The 18,494-nt window shown below is 43.4% G+C and overlaps 1 protein-coding gene and 1 long non-coding RNA gene across 3 annotated transcripts in view; both read right to left on the bottom strand.

Moving 5' to 3' along the window:
- Nucleotides 1-15,480, bottom strand: part of itga8 (integrin, alpha 8) — a 35,103-nt gene extending 19,623 nt beyond the window's left edge. For both annotated transcript variants that reach the window (XM_034552970.1, XM_034552971.1), the window contains exons 1-13: nt 15,177-15,480; nt 14,755-14,885; nt 12,212-12,312; nt 12,010-12,133; nt 10,333-10,394; nt 9,842-9,887; nt 7,842-7,967; nt 7,697-7,741; nt 6,227-6,270; nt 4,352-4,408; nt 4,201-4,253; nt 3,912-4,117; nt 1,315-1,512 (exon numbers count right to left, since the gene is read on the bottom strand). In XM_034552970.1, the coding sequence (XP_034408861.1) occupies nt 1,315-1,512; nt 3,912-4,117; nt 4,201-4,253; nt 4,352-4,408; nt 6,227-6,270; nt 7,697-7,741; nt 7,842-7,967; nt 9,842-9,887; nt 10,333-10,394; nt 12,010-12,133; nt 12,212-12,312; nt 14,755-14,885; nt 15,177-15,370 (1,387 nt within the window). In that variant the 5' untranslated portion in view covers nt 15,371-15,480. The remainder of the gene's footprint in view (nt 1-1,314; nt 1,513-3,911; nt 4,118-4,200; nt 4,254-4,351; nt 4,409-6,226; nt 6,271-7,696; nt 7,742-7,841; nt 7,968-9,841; nt 9,888-10,332; nt 10,395-12,009; nt 12,134-12,211; nt 12,313-14,754; nt 14,886-15,176) is intronic.
- Nucleotides 15,481-16,243: 763 nt separating this feature from the next.
- LOC117745022 lies at nt 16,244-17,742 on the bottom strand. The gene is made up of 3 exons (XR_004611193.1): nt 17,020-17,742; nt 16,472-16,603; nt 16,244-16,384 (listed from the first exon to the last, which is right to left on the bottom strand). It is a non-coding gene; the product is annotated as an uncharacterized LOC117745022 (long non-coding RNA).
- Between the last annotated feature and the right edge of the window lie 752 nt (nt 17,743-18,494).

Below are 18,494 nucleotides of genomic sequence, written 5' to 3' on the forward strand. Positions count from 1 at the left end.
AGCATATGGCGGATTGAGCGGGCCTCCCAGACGCCTGTGCAGTCCTCTCATAATACTGATCAAACATCTCTGGGTCCTTTGAACAGTGTGACTTTACTACCCTGCTAACGACACTCTGTACGTGTGTGTGTGTGTGTGTGTGTGTGTGTGTGTGTGTGCGCGCGTGTGTGTTTCACTTCCGTCAGCCAGCTCTCTAATGACAGACGACACAAGTGCTGCATGTTCTTTTGTGTGTGTGTTTATATGATGATGGGTGTGTGTGTGTGTGTTGGCTGAGATCTATGCCACCCATGAGTTTCTACTACACTTCCTCCTCCACAAGCCTACGTTTCAACCTGTAACCCCTGTGTGTGTATTTACAGTACAATGTTTTTAATTCGGGGTCTTTGATTTGCAGTGGGTCTGCACAGGGTCTAGCTTTGACCTGGAGCCTGGCACACGCTCAACACACTCTCTAGCTGCCAGAAAGTGATCACAAGCCAGGCATGTGAACTTGTGTGTTCTCCTGTGTGTGTCCCTTGATGTCCTGTTTGTGGAATGAAGAATATGTTATTATAGCAGAATGAAAAGGAAAGGGAGTGGGGGCAAAGAAAATAATAGGTGAAACTAAAATAATTCTCTTTTTCAGCCTACTCTGTATAAGCACAAAGCAAAAGTAATGCTGAGGGCAGAGTGGCTCTAAATTAGGGAGAACATGAGGTATTGAAACAATGGTTTTACAGACCTGCTTTGTTTCAAATAGATTTTCTTCTGTACTAAAAACTCGTGTACATAAACAGCTTTGCAGCTTTGTACTTTCTGGTCTTTTATGATTGTTATGAGGTTTCTAATACGTTTTGTATAGTCAGAACTTGAAGGTGTTCAGTAAAGTAATGGCACATACGGTGTGGATTTTTCTGCATGCAATTTGATTGAATGCTGCAGGGTTTAGGTTTTAGGTTTTAGGTTTTAGGGATATGGGCCAAAGCTCGACTGTCTGGCAGACTGAACATGCGGAGAAGGGATGATGCAGCAGTTCATTGGCACTCATCCCCTTCTTCTGACTGATGACTTTACCAGAGTAGAGGAGGAAAGCAATACAGGAAAACATGGGGATGGGAGTGGAGAAGAGCACGGGGGGGGGGGGGGGGTGGGGGGGGGGGGGGAAGGGGGGGCATGAAATGTGGAGGTCAAGAATGAAGAGGAGGGAGGCTGTAATGAGAGGAGTTGGAAGGAAAGTGGAAAAGTGAAGGAATGCAAGCCTGAGAAAGAATTTTGTTTAGAACATGGGGAGTTGAGACGAGAAGGATTGATCTGTTGAGTGAGAGTATTTACCGGGATACTGATTGTTGTCCAGGTCTTGGCCCCCTCTTAGAGTAAATCCATATCCAGGCAAGCTGCTACTGGGGGTCCCGGCTGCTCTTAGCTCTTGGCTCAGTGTCAGGCCTTGCGTGGCTACGGCTTGGTTACCATTAAAGATCAATACTCTGCCTCCACGCTCCTCGCCTCCGAACGGACAGCCCACCGCCACGTCTAAGAGATGACACACATACGCATGGTTTAGACATCAGCGGGATAAAGGCTCCTCTGAGACAGAATCAGTGGAAACAATACTTGTAGAAGAAAAGAGAGAAGGAAAAGAGCTGGACCCTCCTTTACCTGCAATGATCATTTACCTCTTTTTCTTCAATTTCCTTTTGTTAATCTTGTTTGGCCTCTAAACCACACTAATTAATTATCCCATTCTGTCTTGCATCACTTGCAACTGTTACTAAAATGTATTTTAAAAGCGTTGACTACCATGTCCAACAGTATTCATTATTCAAATTGAAAACATTTGTTCACAAATATTATTGGTGAACAGGTTGCTCAAAAAGAGCCTGTTCTCACTTCCTTTTGTAGCCCTAAACGGACTAAATGTGTCGGGTTAAAGAGAGACGGCCATGTTTGTTGTGTGGATTCTGTTACAGGGCATAGTTGTTGTGTGGTTGTTGTGTGGTTGTTGTGTGAATGGCCTTATTGTGAACAATATTAGCCTCGGTGATGTGTGTGCACGGTAAATGACACGGAAACAGAGATAAAGCAATCAATATACAGCACCTGCCCTGATATGGCAAGTCTTAGATTTGACCATGCAAACAGATGTTGTTTACTCTTTAATCTCTTAATGTCCACTCATTGCACTGTTCTGTATAAAAGTAGGCTATCCGTCGGTGCTATAACTGTCCAAACACCTCGAGACATCCTGTTTGTCTCCGGACCCCCTCTTTCTCAGCCTAAACAACTCGTTCCACATGAAGCAGATTGTGGGGTAGAGAGGATAAATGCAACCATGTGTGTATGCAAGTGTATATATGAGCCTGTGCGTGCGTAAGTCTGTGTGTCGATGCGTTAGTATGTGTACATAACTGAATAGCTGTGTAAAAAAAAACATCTTACTTAAAAAGTCTTCAAGTTATGTGAAAGTCCCACTCAATGCAGACATCCACAGCAAAGTGGCAGAACACCCACTGTGATTACTGAGACCAGAAACTGTAGGAGATTGTTCCTCACAGGCAGAAACAGGCTGACGCTTTGAGCTATCGTGACAGTCACTCAGTTTTGGTTGATACATTTTTTTATACGGATTTTGAATTGATTTAGCTAAATTGTAAGGTTTCATTCTTCAGCTGGGACGAAGTGATAGAGATGAGAGGACCTGCGTATGGTTCTGCTTATATGAATAATTTAAATGGAGTGATGAAGTCTCTGCTATGGGAGGAGGAAGGACACGGAGTCGCAGTGTCATCACAGACAGACAGGAGATCTGTCAATCATTATGCACAGATGGAAAACGAGGGCACAGGTACACTTGAACACAGACGTTTGACATGCTGCTGAAAACCCTGATTACAATGTTTCCATGGTGATGCCATAATTCTGAATAATGAAACCATGCATAGACATGGACTCATTAGATTAACTCTCAACAAGTATTCTCTCTGCATATCACTGCAGCTGGCAGAGGCTCCATGTCCTTCTCAGAGACAGCCTGATGTGATTCACAGTCTGTTTTAGGACAGAGAAAGTTTCAGTATTGATCCAATGGTTATTGATCTGACGGTTAAAGCGTTTACAGGGGTGGGACACACATTAACTGCCCATGAATAAATAAAACATAAATCAGTGGGACTAATGTCATGAGGGCCAGATGTGCATCAGTTCATTCTTTTTTTAAAGCAGCATTAAACATGCCTTAGCTTGATGGAGTATTTGGGCTGCAGGCTGCGTGATTTGAGTGTGTGTGTGTGTGTGTGTGTGTGTGTGCGCGTGTGTGTGTGTATGTGTGCCTGTGTCTTTGTCCAATCAATGTGACAATAAAACAAACACATTGAAGAGGAATGAACTCTGGGCTGCCGGACAGAAACTCCCAGATGATTTTTATCTCAGAGCACATCTGGCGAGTTAAAAATAACTCCAACACACACACACACACACACACACACACACTTACAGACACACACACACACACACACACACATACACACAAACACACACATATGGCCTTATCCCTGATCATCACAGGAGGAAACAAGTTCACGCAGACAACCTTTCATCGCCTCACTTCCTGATTGGCTGAAGAGCTTAAAGTTTCTCAAGCAGAAGCATCTGATAGGATTTCCTCAGTAAGATACATAACAGTCCAAGAGGCACAGGAGACAGCAGCCGCTCATGGGCAGACAACAGAAAGAGGTTCACACACTGGCACATAACACATGTGACATTATTTTTGTTTAATCTTCTCATCTCCTTCTCTTTTTCCCCCTTTGCTGTCTCTCTCATCTTGCATATTTCTGTTTCTCAGATTAATTTCATCTGGTTAAATTTTCTTTTTTTAACTTGTCTTTCCTTTTCTTCCCTGTCTCTTTCTGCATTTCATTCTTTCAGCATACCATTGTATCCATCCTGGTTGATGTCTCCCAGGGGTGCTATAGCTGTGCCGAAGCGCCCAAAGGTGTGTGTGCCGGTTAGTGCAACAGGTTTGGAGAAAGTGAGCGGGGCCATCTGCAGGTACAGGTACACTCTCCCCACCTCTCTGGGTTTGCTCTCCATCTCTCTCTCCATGTAGAGGGGTGCTCCAACCAGCACATCGTCGGTCCTGAAGACACAAGCTGCCGTTTCAATGCGACAAAAGACAGAAGAGAGTATGTGTCCAGAGTGACATGGACATGTTCTACTTACCCATCTCCATTCAGGTCGGTGACAGCTACCGAGTAGCCAAAATATGAGGCCATCTGAGGGACAGACGAGAAAGGAACCATAGAACCAATACATGATTTCATTTAATCAGATTTGTATACCCATTCAAATTTAATTAACTCAAAAATCCTACCTGTTCCCCCGTGAAGTTCTGGATGAAGGTCAGATTAGTGGAGTTGATCATTGCCACCTAAAACAAGCAGAGAGAATGTCAGATACAATCCAGTGTGATGAGTAAAGCACTAGAATTTGTCCTCATAGCACTCCAAGAGCAAACATAGCGAAGCAGTCTGACAAACAGGCACATGAAGAATGCTTGAAACAAGAAGAAGAAGAAAAGCATAAACAAGCTTTTATTCTACTCAAACCCCTTTTCCTTTCCCTGCCCTCCCCCACCATCATCATCTTTGTCCCTTAACCATTTCCCCCATCAACTTTCTCTCCTTCCCCCCATCCTAACCCCGATCGTGGGGAGAGACGGAGGGGGAGGCTGAGAATTCCTTCATAAGACCTAAAATAACAACCACATGGAGACAGCCGGGGGGCTACACGTCCACACACATGCAAGCAGGAGGATGCCCGTTGACCCATTCACAGATGTCTCAAAGACATACTAAAAAGGGATATGAACACAGACAGATGAGGATGTGTTAACACCAATATTGAATCACTAGCTTCAATGTTAACCTTCATGCACTCCGAGTTGTCACAGAAGAAACCTGATCCGGGCCTCGAACATGGCCTACCTGCATCTCTCATGACACTCCCCCTGCTGCGATCTGCAAGCCCCCTCCTCTATGACACACACACTGCGCTGTGTGTACAGGAAGGAGCAACCAGCTACAATGTCCAGCCCTACTGTTGCAATGTGTGTGCAGTGTAGCTAGTCCTGTGGTTGCACTGCAGGTTAGGGTTAGGGGTCGTGTGTGGAGAAGGGTTAGTGGGGTTAGGTGGGGTCACCGCCCTCCACATGCAGCGGAAGCTGTGTGTCATTAGGGAGGATTGACAGTGTCAGCCCTCGGGACATGTTCCCATCAGAGAACACTAGACCATCTACAGTTTACATGGACACACATACATTATTTCTCGGATCTATGTAGATACGTAGGTGTACAGTAAAAGCTCAAATCTAGAAGACTTTATTGTGTGCGTGTGTCTGCAAAAGAAACTAAACAGTTCTTCTTATCTCTCTCAAATGATAGACTCCCACACATACATTTGCAAAGTAAAGAATAACCGAATGCAAGTTTCACCATAAGCGACCACAAACAGCGCCAATGTTTCCTTGACATAGAGTCTAGTATCTGGAAACAACATTTGTCAACAATATTTTGATGATGTTGGTGGAGATTACCACTGAACGCATCTAAATCTCCTGAAGGTGTTGAACTATGCCGACATCTGGTAACTGTGAAGGCCACAGCTTATGAGTCACGTCATTTTCATACTCATCAAACCATTCGGTGACTATCAGATGTTGGTGCGATACAGACTCAAATAGCTGGATCAGGTATCGGTGACAATGGCAATTATATATATATATATATATATATATATATATATATATATATATATATATAGATTATCGTTATCGGAACTGAAAAAGTGGGATGGGTGCATCAGTGTGCAAAATCGGTGGGTCACTTACAGCCGAAAATCGTCTCTTGCACTCTATTTGTGAATAAATGTTTTGCAGTTAAATAATAACGACTGTTGGCTATTAGTGAGCTTTTAAAATACATTTTAGTGACAAATAATTCTTATGATTTGAATGACTCCCCTGAGACATCCCCTACATCTATTGCAATATCTGCATTAATTAGAAAGCTACGACCAGCTACCTATTGCTAAATTCAGGAGCATATTGAACATTGCCGGGTGTAAATGTAATGTAATAAATACATTTAAATTGCTGCTGTGTGACTATTCTCTCCCAGGTGCAAATAGATAATCTGCTGCTGAATGACTAAACAAATGTTGTTGTTTTTTAATTTCAGTTCATACTCACATATCCAAAGTTCTGTGCTCCTCTCGGGACTCCAGCTATCAGCTCTGGGAAACATAGAAACAAAGAAAGACTTAGACTAGTGTGTGTGTGTTTGTGTGAGAAGTACTTAAAGAGAAAGAAAGGTCTCATCAGAGGTTTGTCTCAAAAGCCTAAACCCTCCAATCCCAGAGCCAGCCCACCGTGTCAGGAGGGCCAAGTGTTGCTGAGAACACACCGAGTGATTGGGTGCTCTGTGCTTGTGTATTGATTGATGAGTGTGGTGCAGTGGACACCTAGGGACGATCTCAGGGACCCACACAGAGAGAGAAGACAGGGTCCCCTCTTTCTGCTCGACCCAAAAGGTTCAACCACGAGCCTATAAACCAGGACTTCCCAGCTCCATCCTCACTCAGACGGGAAGAAGAACACAACAAACTTCGTACCACAACACAACAACAACCATGTGTAACCTCTGAAGCCTCACTTTAAGACTCCCTGACATGTGTTGTGCCGGAGGGGGTTAAGGGCCTTTGCTGGATTGGCATAGGGGTATGTAAATGCAAAGCTGCCCCACAAAGATCCCACTAAACGGTGATTAGCAAAGAGGCTCTGATAGACAGGAAACTATGAATGGGAAGCTTTGGGGGAGCAGGGTCTCATGCGTGTCTCAGAGCTACAGAACAGTGAGTGTGTTCGAAGAGATAAATAAAATAAATAAAATAAATAAAATAAATAAAATAAATAAAATAAATAAAATAAATAAAATAAATAAAATAAATAAAATAAATAAAATAAATATAAAATAAAATATGGCTGACACTTTTATTTCTCTATATTTTCTTTAATAAAAGAGCGGAGCTTTGTTTTGAAATGACTTCTGTGTTTCCTTTTAGCGCTGCCACACTGCTGGCAAGTCACCAGAGTGTGTATATAAGTGCATCTAAGAAAAATAAAACAATTTCTAGTAATCAAATATGTTGGCCTTTCACTTGAAAGGTTCAACAAAGATGAACTCACTAGCACTTTTCCCCACCTGCACGTCTTTAATAAAACGATGCCGTGTGATGCCTGCCTGTCTTTCCACCTAATATTTCAAGTCCAGAAAAGATTGCAGACTCACTCTAGACCTGAAGAGGTCTGCGCAGTCTGCCACTAATCATTCTAATCAGCCAGAATGGGGGAGAGGAAATTCCTTTATCAGCAGTTCCCCAAGTCCCGTCCCCTCAGGGTCGCGACCCAGACATACAGAGACGGTCCTCATTACTGCCTTTGAGTTCAGACCAAGTCACTGTCACCCAGCTGTCCACTCCCTATCGCTCACCGTATAACACCCCTCACAGTGGTCCTGGCAGCCAGCCGGAGAGAACATGAAGAGAGTGTTGAGCGCTGCAGCGTTTCAGGCGGTGTTGCAGGGTGGCTGCTCATGTTGTTAGGAAGGGATTTCTCTTTTGCGGCATGTGGTTAGTTGTAATGAATTGTTGGCGTTCTCACCTTGTTCAGAGTCTCCTGTAAACTCCCCCACTGCCACAGAGTAACCTAGAGAGAAATTGGTTGCACATGATGACATGCGGGCAGAATTAACTACTGTACGCAATGCTCGGTTTGAACTGTGTGTTGTTTTGTGCATGAATGTTACCAAGGTAGCTGTCGTCGTGTGTGTCTTCAGCAGCTCGCGTATGTTTCTCTCCTGGAACCCGTCTCAGGACTGCCTTCAAAGAGTAGCCGTTCAGTATCTCAGCTATACCCGCTGTCATTACCTGACCTGCACACACAAACACAAAGACACACCAACCACACACAGATAAATAGAAAACAATCACTCAGGGTGAGAGAGTCACATCTGCTCATGGCCAGTGGTTTCCACTCAGAGCCCACAGCGCTGCCCTCTGCTACAGAACCCTGCTGGAGCGGACCCATCTGCTCTGCATGGAAGATGCAGAGAGCTCCCGACACATGGAAGTCTTCCCCGAGGAAAGCTAAAACACATCGTTGGCAAAAGAAAAAGCTGGAAAAATACATTATTTAAAGAAATGTTTTAAAAAGTCAAGAAAACGCCTATCCTCTCTGCAGCGATGGATTTTGAATCATAGGGGAGCACGCTCAAACAACACCTTTCCTCTGCTCTTGAACGAGAGGTCAAACAAACAAATGATTTTTTATCTACGGCCGCCCTGAACCTTTCATAAATCCTCTTTAATATGTGTGTGTATGCACTGACGGGGAGGGAAATGTGCCCTCTTAACCCTCCCTCCACTCCTTTTCCACCCCCTCTCCTTCTCTCTCACACACACACACACTGCACTACGAGTTTATCCCCCAGAATAACAGATCACTATATCAACTCATTATTAAACCTCTATCTGATTGATGAGACAACTTGTTACATACTGTTAACACAGTTGCATGAGTCACTGCAGCTCATTTTTTCATTTTTTTTTTCACGATGACTCAAGTTGAAGGCTGAAGATAATCGCTGTATATTAGAAGCTATAAAATCCAGGCTGAGTGCTATTATAAACATTCAGAGGAAGTGTTTTAACTGGAGGCAGCAAGCCTTGCCACACTGAGGGCACATAGAGGGAGCAGTCCATTAGGCTGCCTGTGATGTCTGTCTACAGCGGTTTTGTATGCTGGAGCATTTATTATTCAACCATATGCAACAACAGCATCAATACCAAACAACATCCGCAACTTATATAAACATGTTAGCGCTCTCCCCCTTTTTGTCTTTCGCTCGTTTTTCTGACCTCTTGCTCCATTTTTCTTTTCTAAAAAAAAAAAAAGGAAGTGCCACATGAGGGTTACGTGAAATGTATTTGTGCAACCGATCCTTCCTCCTTACAACAGCTGCTTGAACAAGATTCACTCAACTAAACTACACTCGGATAACACACACACACACACACACACCTGGAGTTGGGGGAGTAGCGCTACACTTCAACAGCTGAACTCTGACACAATCTGTGTCTCCACCTATTAAGACACTTCATCCCTCTGCTTTGACTAGCCCTGCATATCCAGAAAGCTAGCTGACCTCAGCACTGCTTTAATCGAGCAGAAAATCCTTCTCTCTTCTTCTTTCTTTGTGTCTAATTTACTCCCTCACTTCTCATCTTTCTCCCCCCTACGCGTCAACATGTTTCTATCATCTCCTTAACAATCCTCGATGGCTCCAACTGTCCTCCCTGCTCTCTTTCTCTATCTTTACATTCTCCCCACCTTTCCTCTGTCCTTCTCAACCCTGTTGCCTGCCCTTGAGCCTCTTCCTCTCATTGAAGCTTTTCCAAGCCCCTCTGCGCTTTATCACGGGGAAGAGGGGCAGTTCCTCCACACTTGATTACCCCCCGTTCAGCTCATTACAGAGCCCAAACACACATTTCCTGTTACACTGTTACATACGGAGGGCAGCATGAAGTAAAGGAGCAAGCAAGGGAGGGAAAAGAAAAGAAGGAAATAAAGACACATTTCTTTCTACGCAAGACTCCTGTAATGGAATTGCAGATTTGGCAAGTGCGTTCTTGAGCATGCGTGTGTATGTGTTCAACGGACCGACTGTTAAACTCCTCTTCCCTCATTTGAACACCTTCCCATTTATGAAATCATTGCAAAAGAGAGACCAAATGCTGCTGCAGTTACCTTGCCAGTAAAAGCTTCCAGGTCCTCCTACTACCAGCATTCCTTCCTGGAATAAATACAATTAGTTAGGGTTAGTCATGTGACAGATGTGTGTGTGTGTGTTTGAGACTACAGAGGTATATAACATGTGTAGCTGTGGGTGTGTGTGTGTGCGCGCATATGAATCCTGCTGTCATTCCTGTTGAAATCCTGTGGAGAATGACAACTTCCTGTACAGGAGGGTAGAGTAGAGGTCACAGTTCACATTGACTATACAGTTAAAGAATGTGCATGTGTGCATGTTTGGTCTATTGTGTTCAGAGGCAATGGGTCACTTCAGGAGGGAAGGCTCCTCGAGGGACAAAAGTGCTCTCAATCTTCCTAGTGTCCGTAAATCTCAGAAGGGGGTCTTGTGTTTGAAGAAAACCCCTCTGCTTGCACTTTGTCAGGAAACAAGATGTGTCCAGGGGATCGTCATGGCGATAATGTACAATTGCTGCGACAATCTTTACCTTGGTGAAATCCACACTGAAACCAGCCTGGCAGAACCCTTGTCCCTCTGGGTCTGGATCATCTGTAAATCACACACACACACACACACACACACACACACACAAAATATGTCTTTCAAACACTATAAAAACATCTTACTTGTTAAAAAGTTACATTTGATGCAACAAAGCACTCCACTTACTTTTTTAGAGAGCATTCCTTCTATCAGATGAATACTACAACTACAACTGAAACGTTGAGATGTGTTTCTGTTTAAAATGCTGCATTAAACTGTGCATTTGTGAAACAGAAACAGAACTTGTGTGCACATAATTAAGTGTTCTCCATTTCGGAGGCACCCTGAGGTGAAGACTAATTATGTGTTACGACATGTGCATATAAACAAAAAGTGAGTTATTGTCATAGTCTGAGTGGTTGTAGATTCATGTTAAGAAACAAAACAGCTGTTGGAAGCAGAAAAACCATACTTAATAAAGTAATAATACACATAATAAAGAAATACTTTCTCTTCAGCGTTATTCGCCCCCTGAAGAACAATTAAAGTTTACAATGTGATTATTATAGTCTCGATTAGTTAGAACTGACATAAACAACAAAATAGAGATCTTTAACGACCTTCAATAGAGGGAGAATAACTGTTAGACTGCGTGTATGTATGGGAGTACACAAGTGTGAACAGTGAGGTATTTTATGCAGAGCAGATAACGGACTGGATGATAAGGGCTGTGTTTGATCTGCTGTTTATGATGTGCCACCTGATAGCCTCCATCTCTCCTTATCATACTCTGCTGGTGCCTCATATCACTACACAGAGGGAGAGGGGTCAGAGTAAAAAAACTGGAGATGAAGAAAGGCTAAGAAAATCCCATGAATCTCATTTACAGAACCGTTAACAGAAAGAAGAAGACCAGAGATGGAAAGCCAAGACACAATGCTTGCTGCTTGGGAGTCATTTCATACGGACAGATTGTCTCTTTTGGTTTTATTTGGCCAGGTTTTGAGATACATACGTCTGATATTTCTGCTGCCACATAAATACAATAGAAGTTGATGGAAGTTAATTTGTGAGAACCATTTTAAAACGTCTTCATCGACAGTTGTCATTGGGACTATTTCTTTAGTACACGGTCATTCCAATGACAATTGTTCACAGTGACGTCTGTGAATTATCTTGAGAAACAGGCACACGATTACAGGAAATGTATGCCGTTAAATTATTTAATGACAAAAACAAAACAATTTTAAACCTCAATTTAGTGGGTGGAGGATGGAATTTCAGAGGCAGATATCATAACCTGGATAAATAAAGCCTAAACTATCGGCATGGCTACATACTACCAGAGGGAAGTGAGAAATATTGTTCCGTGTTTGATTTGGGTGAACCGTCCCTTTATACTTGATGCCCGGATATTATGATCGATAGGCTGACATGAAAAATCAGTGTACCGTATCTTGGGTCAGTCACACATGTGACTGACCCAAGATACAATGTACTAAGACATGGTCTGCTAACGCCCCGTTCCTAACATGCTGAATGCTATGGTTAATTTGTGTGCATGCTGACAGCAGAGAGAGACAGAGAAAAACAAAAGGAAGGGAGAATGGAGGGCAGTCAAAGGGAGATGGAGACAGTGGGCGACGAGGCGACGAGGCGACGAGGCTGCACGGCGACTCACTGGTCCTGCAGGGCGAGTACTCTGCGTAGGCGCTGAAATTCTGGACGGCCACATAGCAGGTTCCCACGGGGTCCTTCTCCCCACTGAGTTTCACTGTCCGCCAGTGGTAGAGGGGAGCACATGCCTGCACAACAATTACAATTCTGATTTCCGTTTAAAGAAATACTGACTTTGGATATTAGTTCATGTCACATCTACTCACCACCACTTTTCCTTTGTGCGTCCTGACAGATGCTCCAAACCATTGGTGCGACTTAAACTCCAGAGGCTCTCTAGTGCCGTTTACCTTTATCATTCTGTTATCTGGAGAGAGAAGTGGATAAAACATAAACAAGAGAATAAAAGAGACATTACATAATGACACCAGTGAAAGCTGATATTGACTGTGGATCCAGGCCTGCAGCTCTGTCTTTGAGAGTGGAAAGCATTTGTCCTTGATAAGTGAGAACAAACAGCAACAGTCTTAAACTAGCCTATAACCAACATCAAAACACCATTTGCCCCCCAGAAACAGACATTTGTCAGGATGCTGGGGGATTTCTTTCAGTCAAAGCTTTTCCTATAAAATACAGCAACACTTCAGAATCTAACTGGGCCGACGCACACACACACCGAGTCACAATAAAGTGTTAGATTTGGTGTGAATGCATGTGTGTCTTTGCTCCGTTGTAAAGATTTTCCAGCGTTGTTAAAGACCAGCTGGGTGTTTTAGAGCTGTGCAGACCCCTCCACATTAAACACCTTCCTTTAGCACATGCATACAACATAGGCACACGCATACACAGGCAGACAGTAGACGCATAGCAGCAGGTGTACAGTGGGTAGAGTTTATTTGATTTGAAATCCAAGTCTAAATGTATGTCTTATCACCATCATCATTAACAGGCTATATGGCAGATCCTACCTTCGTCCAAATTGTGTGTTTGCATGCTTATATATAAATGATTCCAATATCTTAATAAAAATTATAGTGAATAAGAAAGTGCATCATTCTAATCATATTATAAACCTAACGCTTAAGTTATTCTTAATTCCAGGACAAGTTAAAAGAATAATAAACAATAGAAGAAGAACGTATCTAAGAAAAGAGCGATATTGTTTCAAGTTTCTCTGAAGAATGAAAAGAGAAATGTAAAACATAATTTCTCAAAATAATTATATGAAAGATGCCTGTATCCTTATTTGGTAGATTAAAAAGCAATTGATCAGAAAGAAGAACCCAGGGACCAGGTGTCTCTAATCATGGACTGCAATCAATACCCCCCCCCCCCCCCTCACACACACACACACACACACACTCTTGATACATCTGCATAATGTCATAGAAGCCATACGAGCTCACACAGGTACACACACGTACTCAGTCACATGTGAGGCTGATGTATGGATTTACCAGTACAGTGCACACAGATGTGCACCACTCGTGCTGACATTTTTTAACAGAGTACATAAGTGTATATGTCTCCTAGTCTGGTTTATACCTGTAATAAAGGGTCTGCTGTAACTCTAGAAATATCTACCGTAGCCACTGTCATCAATCAGCCACCCATTCTAGTGTATAGATACACGCATGCACTTGACTACACACACATCTGTTCCTCTGTGTTTATTCTTATACCCCCCCAGACCCATAACAATTCACACTCAAACTAACCCCTTTGGGAGAAAATAACACATAATTAACTTTTGGGAAAGACAAGAAAATGATCCTCACTTTGGAAGTCTGCATGGAGCCTTTCTTTAGTTCAGGCAGCACAATGATGTTATGCACGATCAGCTGATCGGCAGTTATACTTCACTAACTCATTCATACATCAGCTGATACAATAACAAGCATCTGACAAGCCAAACATTCAATCATATTAATAAATGTGCACACAGCAGCATATATAATACACCAGTTATATACACCTTATGCCAGGATCACTTGCTGCTGCATCTCCATCCACAGTTAAAACGTCCTCTCTACTTGAGCTTTTGATACTGTCACACTGCTACAATCTAATGTTCGTGTGCATTTACAACTTTCTCAGGATCCTGTCTGATAAATGATTTCTCCCGACAGAACACTCAAACCACTTCCAGCAAAGTTAAATGTGGAACAAACGATCAGCGCCACCTTTTTGTGGTCCTTAAAAAGAGGATAGAAGTCTTCACAAGAAAACCCAGAAAATCAGAGAAAGAGAGTGAGAGAGAGAGAGAGAGAGAGAGACAAGGGGTGGAGAGAGGAGACGAGGATAAATTTTCGACATCTAATAAAAAGCAGACCTCACCCAATCCCCCTTTTTTCTGAAAGGGAACTAAATTCCCATGTGCATACAGTTTACCCCCCTCCCCTCTGTCTCTCGTTTTCTCACTTGTTCTCCCTGCCACTTACTACTCAGATGGAAAAGCGTACATCAGAGATATTAGATGCACACACACAGGCTGATTGGACTGTTAACTTTGATGATAACGTATTGAAAACCATAATCAACCCGATTCAGGCTTGTAACAGCAAACAAGCCAGCCACCTCTTTTGTTAGATGAAGCTGATGAGACCCATATGTCTTATCTCTCTTTTTAATGAACACATGCACCAACTCCACAGACGCACCACCTATAATTTAAAAAGGACACAAAACAATGCAAATCCTTCACAACAGGAGTCTATGGAACATGTTTAAACCCAGTGGGGCTCTCAGGAGGTCTTTCATGAATTTATTTTCTGTGAAATAATTATTTTTAAAAAAAGCTTTCACTCACTGGAATTATCAAAAGGTATCTGTCTGCAGCTGTCCGGCAGCCCGGGCCAGGGGCAGTAGTAGACAGCCCCAGCCTCCACAATGCCGGGCTGAGAGGTGTTCGCTTTGGGAGCCCCAACCAATACACTGATCCTGAAAAGAAAAAAAACAAATGCATTACACAAATGTGTGCAGTCACTGCACTCTCTCTCTTATTCATATATTATTTTCTGTTCATAACTCTGGTTTGCTCTGTGCAGTGGAAATCACTATTCATTCTGTCTGATTAGTATGTTATGTTTTCTCATCACATCATTTTGATTCAATTGAAATCTATTGAGTGTACTGAACAGCATATCTTGGCAGGTTAAGCTAGATGTACAGGTACAGTTTAACTCTGCAGCACCCAGATGGGACAACTTCAGTCCTGCTGTGGCTACTCACGTGTTGCTGTCGGCGGAAGCTTGGTAGAAGTCCACAGAATAGCCGAAATAACTTCCATCAGGTCCTTTGTAAACGGTAGGGTGCTCTGCATACAGATTAAAACTCAGAACTCCACTTAGCGCCGGCCAGAGAACCGACAGCACCCCGAGAATAAACATCTCAACGGAGGAAGCACTGTTCCGTACGCGCTCCATCCAAAGGACAGCCAGATGCGCACTATTGCCACAAATGAGAGGGAACTGGGGATAAGAGGGAGAGCGAGAGCGGGAGAGAGAGAGAGAGAGAGAGAGAGAGAGAGAGAGAGAGAGAGAGAGAGAGAGAGAGAGAGAGAGAGAGAGAGAGAGAGTTTCCTCGGTGCAGGTGAGGTAAGTTTGTCCCGGGTTAAGTCACTGGATCACTGCGCTCCCCCCAAAACTGCCTCCTGACACCCTGAAACCACCAGGTCTGCCCAGAGTCTCCGCTACAGGACGACGCAGCCCCGCCCCCGCCCCCTGCATACAACTTTACCCCCTACAGGCACGCACGCGCTCGCGCGTACACACGCACACACACACATACGCACTCCAAGGCACGGACCACATCTGAGCGCGCAACGGGACGGACAGGCACGTCACCACTCCTTTTATGGCGCAGGCACATTTTCTGTGGCGAATTGAGAGCTTGAACCTAAAACAATAAATAATATTAAAGTGAGATTTACAACCACCCGCTCAAATCAGGCAAGGAAAAATACGCACGTGGCGACTTGACGCGTGCACGGGCAAAAACAAAGATGTGTAATTGATTTGGAGCACGTTGTATTTATACTGGCCACTTTGTTCAATCATACCTGCATTTCTTTCCCTGGAGAATAATCTCTTGTAATTATGTCAGTAATTATCATGCCGGCTTACAGCAGAAAGCGCTTGAGCTGTGCAAGGTTAGGCAGTTTGATATAACCCTCCGAGGCAACAGAGGCCTACTTCGCTCTGATGAAAATAATATGCTGCAATGAAAAACAGTTTTAAAGTGAGGGACCAGACCAGGCAGTTCTTTTGTACACTCAGCTCAGCACTCTTCTGAATATCAACAACTCTGCGTGTGCATCGCGAAGAGCTGAATGTTGCACTCACTTCCACTTCAAACTGTGTTTGTATTAAGCATTAGAGATGAATTCAACTCCACGTTGAGACTGCAGTGGAGCAGCTGCAGTCAGGAGGGCGCGCTTTCTGTGGGGAGAGTCGATAAGAACCAGGTGAGAAGGGGATGTAAAGAGTGAGTGAGAAGCCCTTGACCTGCCAGATGGAGTTTCTCACCTTCACGCCCGCTACCTGCCCTACTCTCTTCCTTCAACACGTTTCCTTCCAGTAACCAGGTCTCCTTCCTTTGTTTCATTTAATATGTGCAAACTTGGTTCACCTTGTCACGTTTACCTGATCCTTTTTGTGCTGGTGAGAGAGAAGAGAGTGTAAGGGAGAGGGCCTGTTCTCTCTCAACTTTGTATACATATTTCAAGAGAAGAAAAAAAAAAACACGAACACAGGAGAACAAGACATGAAAAGAAAAATGACGACGATTGGAGTGACGAGGCAGCAGACATATTCCTGTTCTTTTGCCTCGTGGCCTCAGGTCGGCTGTTCCAGGGCGCCAGGTAACACGTGTTTTAATGCAGCAGTTTAAGTGTGTGCGTGCCTTCATTTGTAATATTTTTTTTTCTCCACTGTTTTACATTCAATTAAATTCACAGACATTTCCAGGAATACACACATACTGTTCGTCTAAGATTACAGATTTACTGCAAGTCCGCCTGGGTTGATTATTGCACCTGCACAGTAGCGCTTTATATTCTACGGGCTGCACTCACGTCTCTCTTTACAAACTCCCGAGACTGTGAAACAGATTGTTGTGTCAGATTAGGCCCACATCCTTTCTGCATTAGACAAGTCCATTAGACACACACGGACAATATTACAACACTCCTGTGCACAGACGCAACTGGAGCCAGAAAATCTGCAGATACACAAACACAAATGCATAAACATTGAGTTAAAAACTCCCAAGCCAGAACAGAGTACTTAAATGGTACTAAGTACTATTCCTATAACATTTGCCACTCAAGTCTTCAGTGGAAACTTAATAGCGCATAGAATTACATGCCACTGGGTTTTAGGTTGCCATATAAAAAGGCCAACGTTGCATCTTGTGGTGAATTTTGATGATGAGCAAACAGAATCAAGCTGTTTTCTTTCTGAGGAATAATATTTTCTATTTACATAGAGGCACCATCAGTGTCTTGGAGATTTAGAGTCTCTGTGGACACAAAACTTGAGATGGCGTGTGATTTACTGTTGAGGGAAGCAGAAATACCTTAGACATCGTAAACCTGGAGGTTGTTCTATTTCAATGCCAGGATACGTATGCGAAAAGGACACAGAGGAGAACATACATGACTTTGAAGTTACAGAACCACACAGCATTTGAGCAAAAAGAAGTGTTTATTCCCAAACCTTTGAGTGTGATAATAAATACATGGACACTTGGTACACACACACACACACACACACACACACACACACACACACACACACACACACACACACACACACACACACACACACACACACACACACACACACACACACACACACACACACACACACACACACACACACACACACACACACACACACACACACACACACACACACACACACACACACACACACACACACACACACACACACACACACACACACACACACACACACACACACACACACACACACACACACACACACACACGGGAGAAACCTTATGTTCTATGCGTCTGGGTTGGTCCCTTTTACGCTGTAAACACTTATCTGCGAGTGTGACGTGTGTGTGTTCTCCAATGTGTGTGTGTTCTCCAATGTGGAAGGCTTTGGTAGGTTTTCCCTCAAACTGGATTAACAGTAGTGTTTTACAGTCGACTGGCTTTACATGTGGTTCAGCGTGTTTTGGTGACACACTCAAGTCGTTGAACCAAACCAGTTTGCTCTCCAAACAGTTTCTAGCTGTCTACTGCTTAACTCTAGCAGGGGTCTCAGGACAGAGCAGAGCTGTAAAAATAAACAGTCATTAATTTTCTCTTTTAAATAATTACATCATCAACATCCTGTGTGTCAAATATAAGCCATGGTGAACAGACTATAGCATGGACTGTAAAGGTGTGTTTGAACTTTTGTGGAATGTGTGGGTGAGGATGGAAGAATGGATCTCAGGCAAGTATGTTAAGTCCATCAATGTGTTTGTATCAGCTTCTTGAGGGCATTTGTGTTTTTCCTCGTTCTCATTCATCTG

The sequence above is a fragment of the Cyclopterus lumpus genome, chromosome 16, assembly GCF_009769545.1.
Source record: "Cyclopterus lumpus isolate fCycLum1 chromosome 16, fCycLum1.pri, whole genome shotgun sequence".
Taxonomy (NCBI): domain Eukaryota; kingdom Metazoa; phylum Chordata; class Actinopteri; order Perciformes; family Cyclopteridae; genus Cyclopterus; species Cyclopterus lumpus.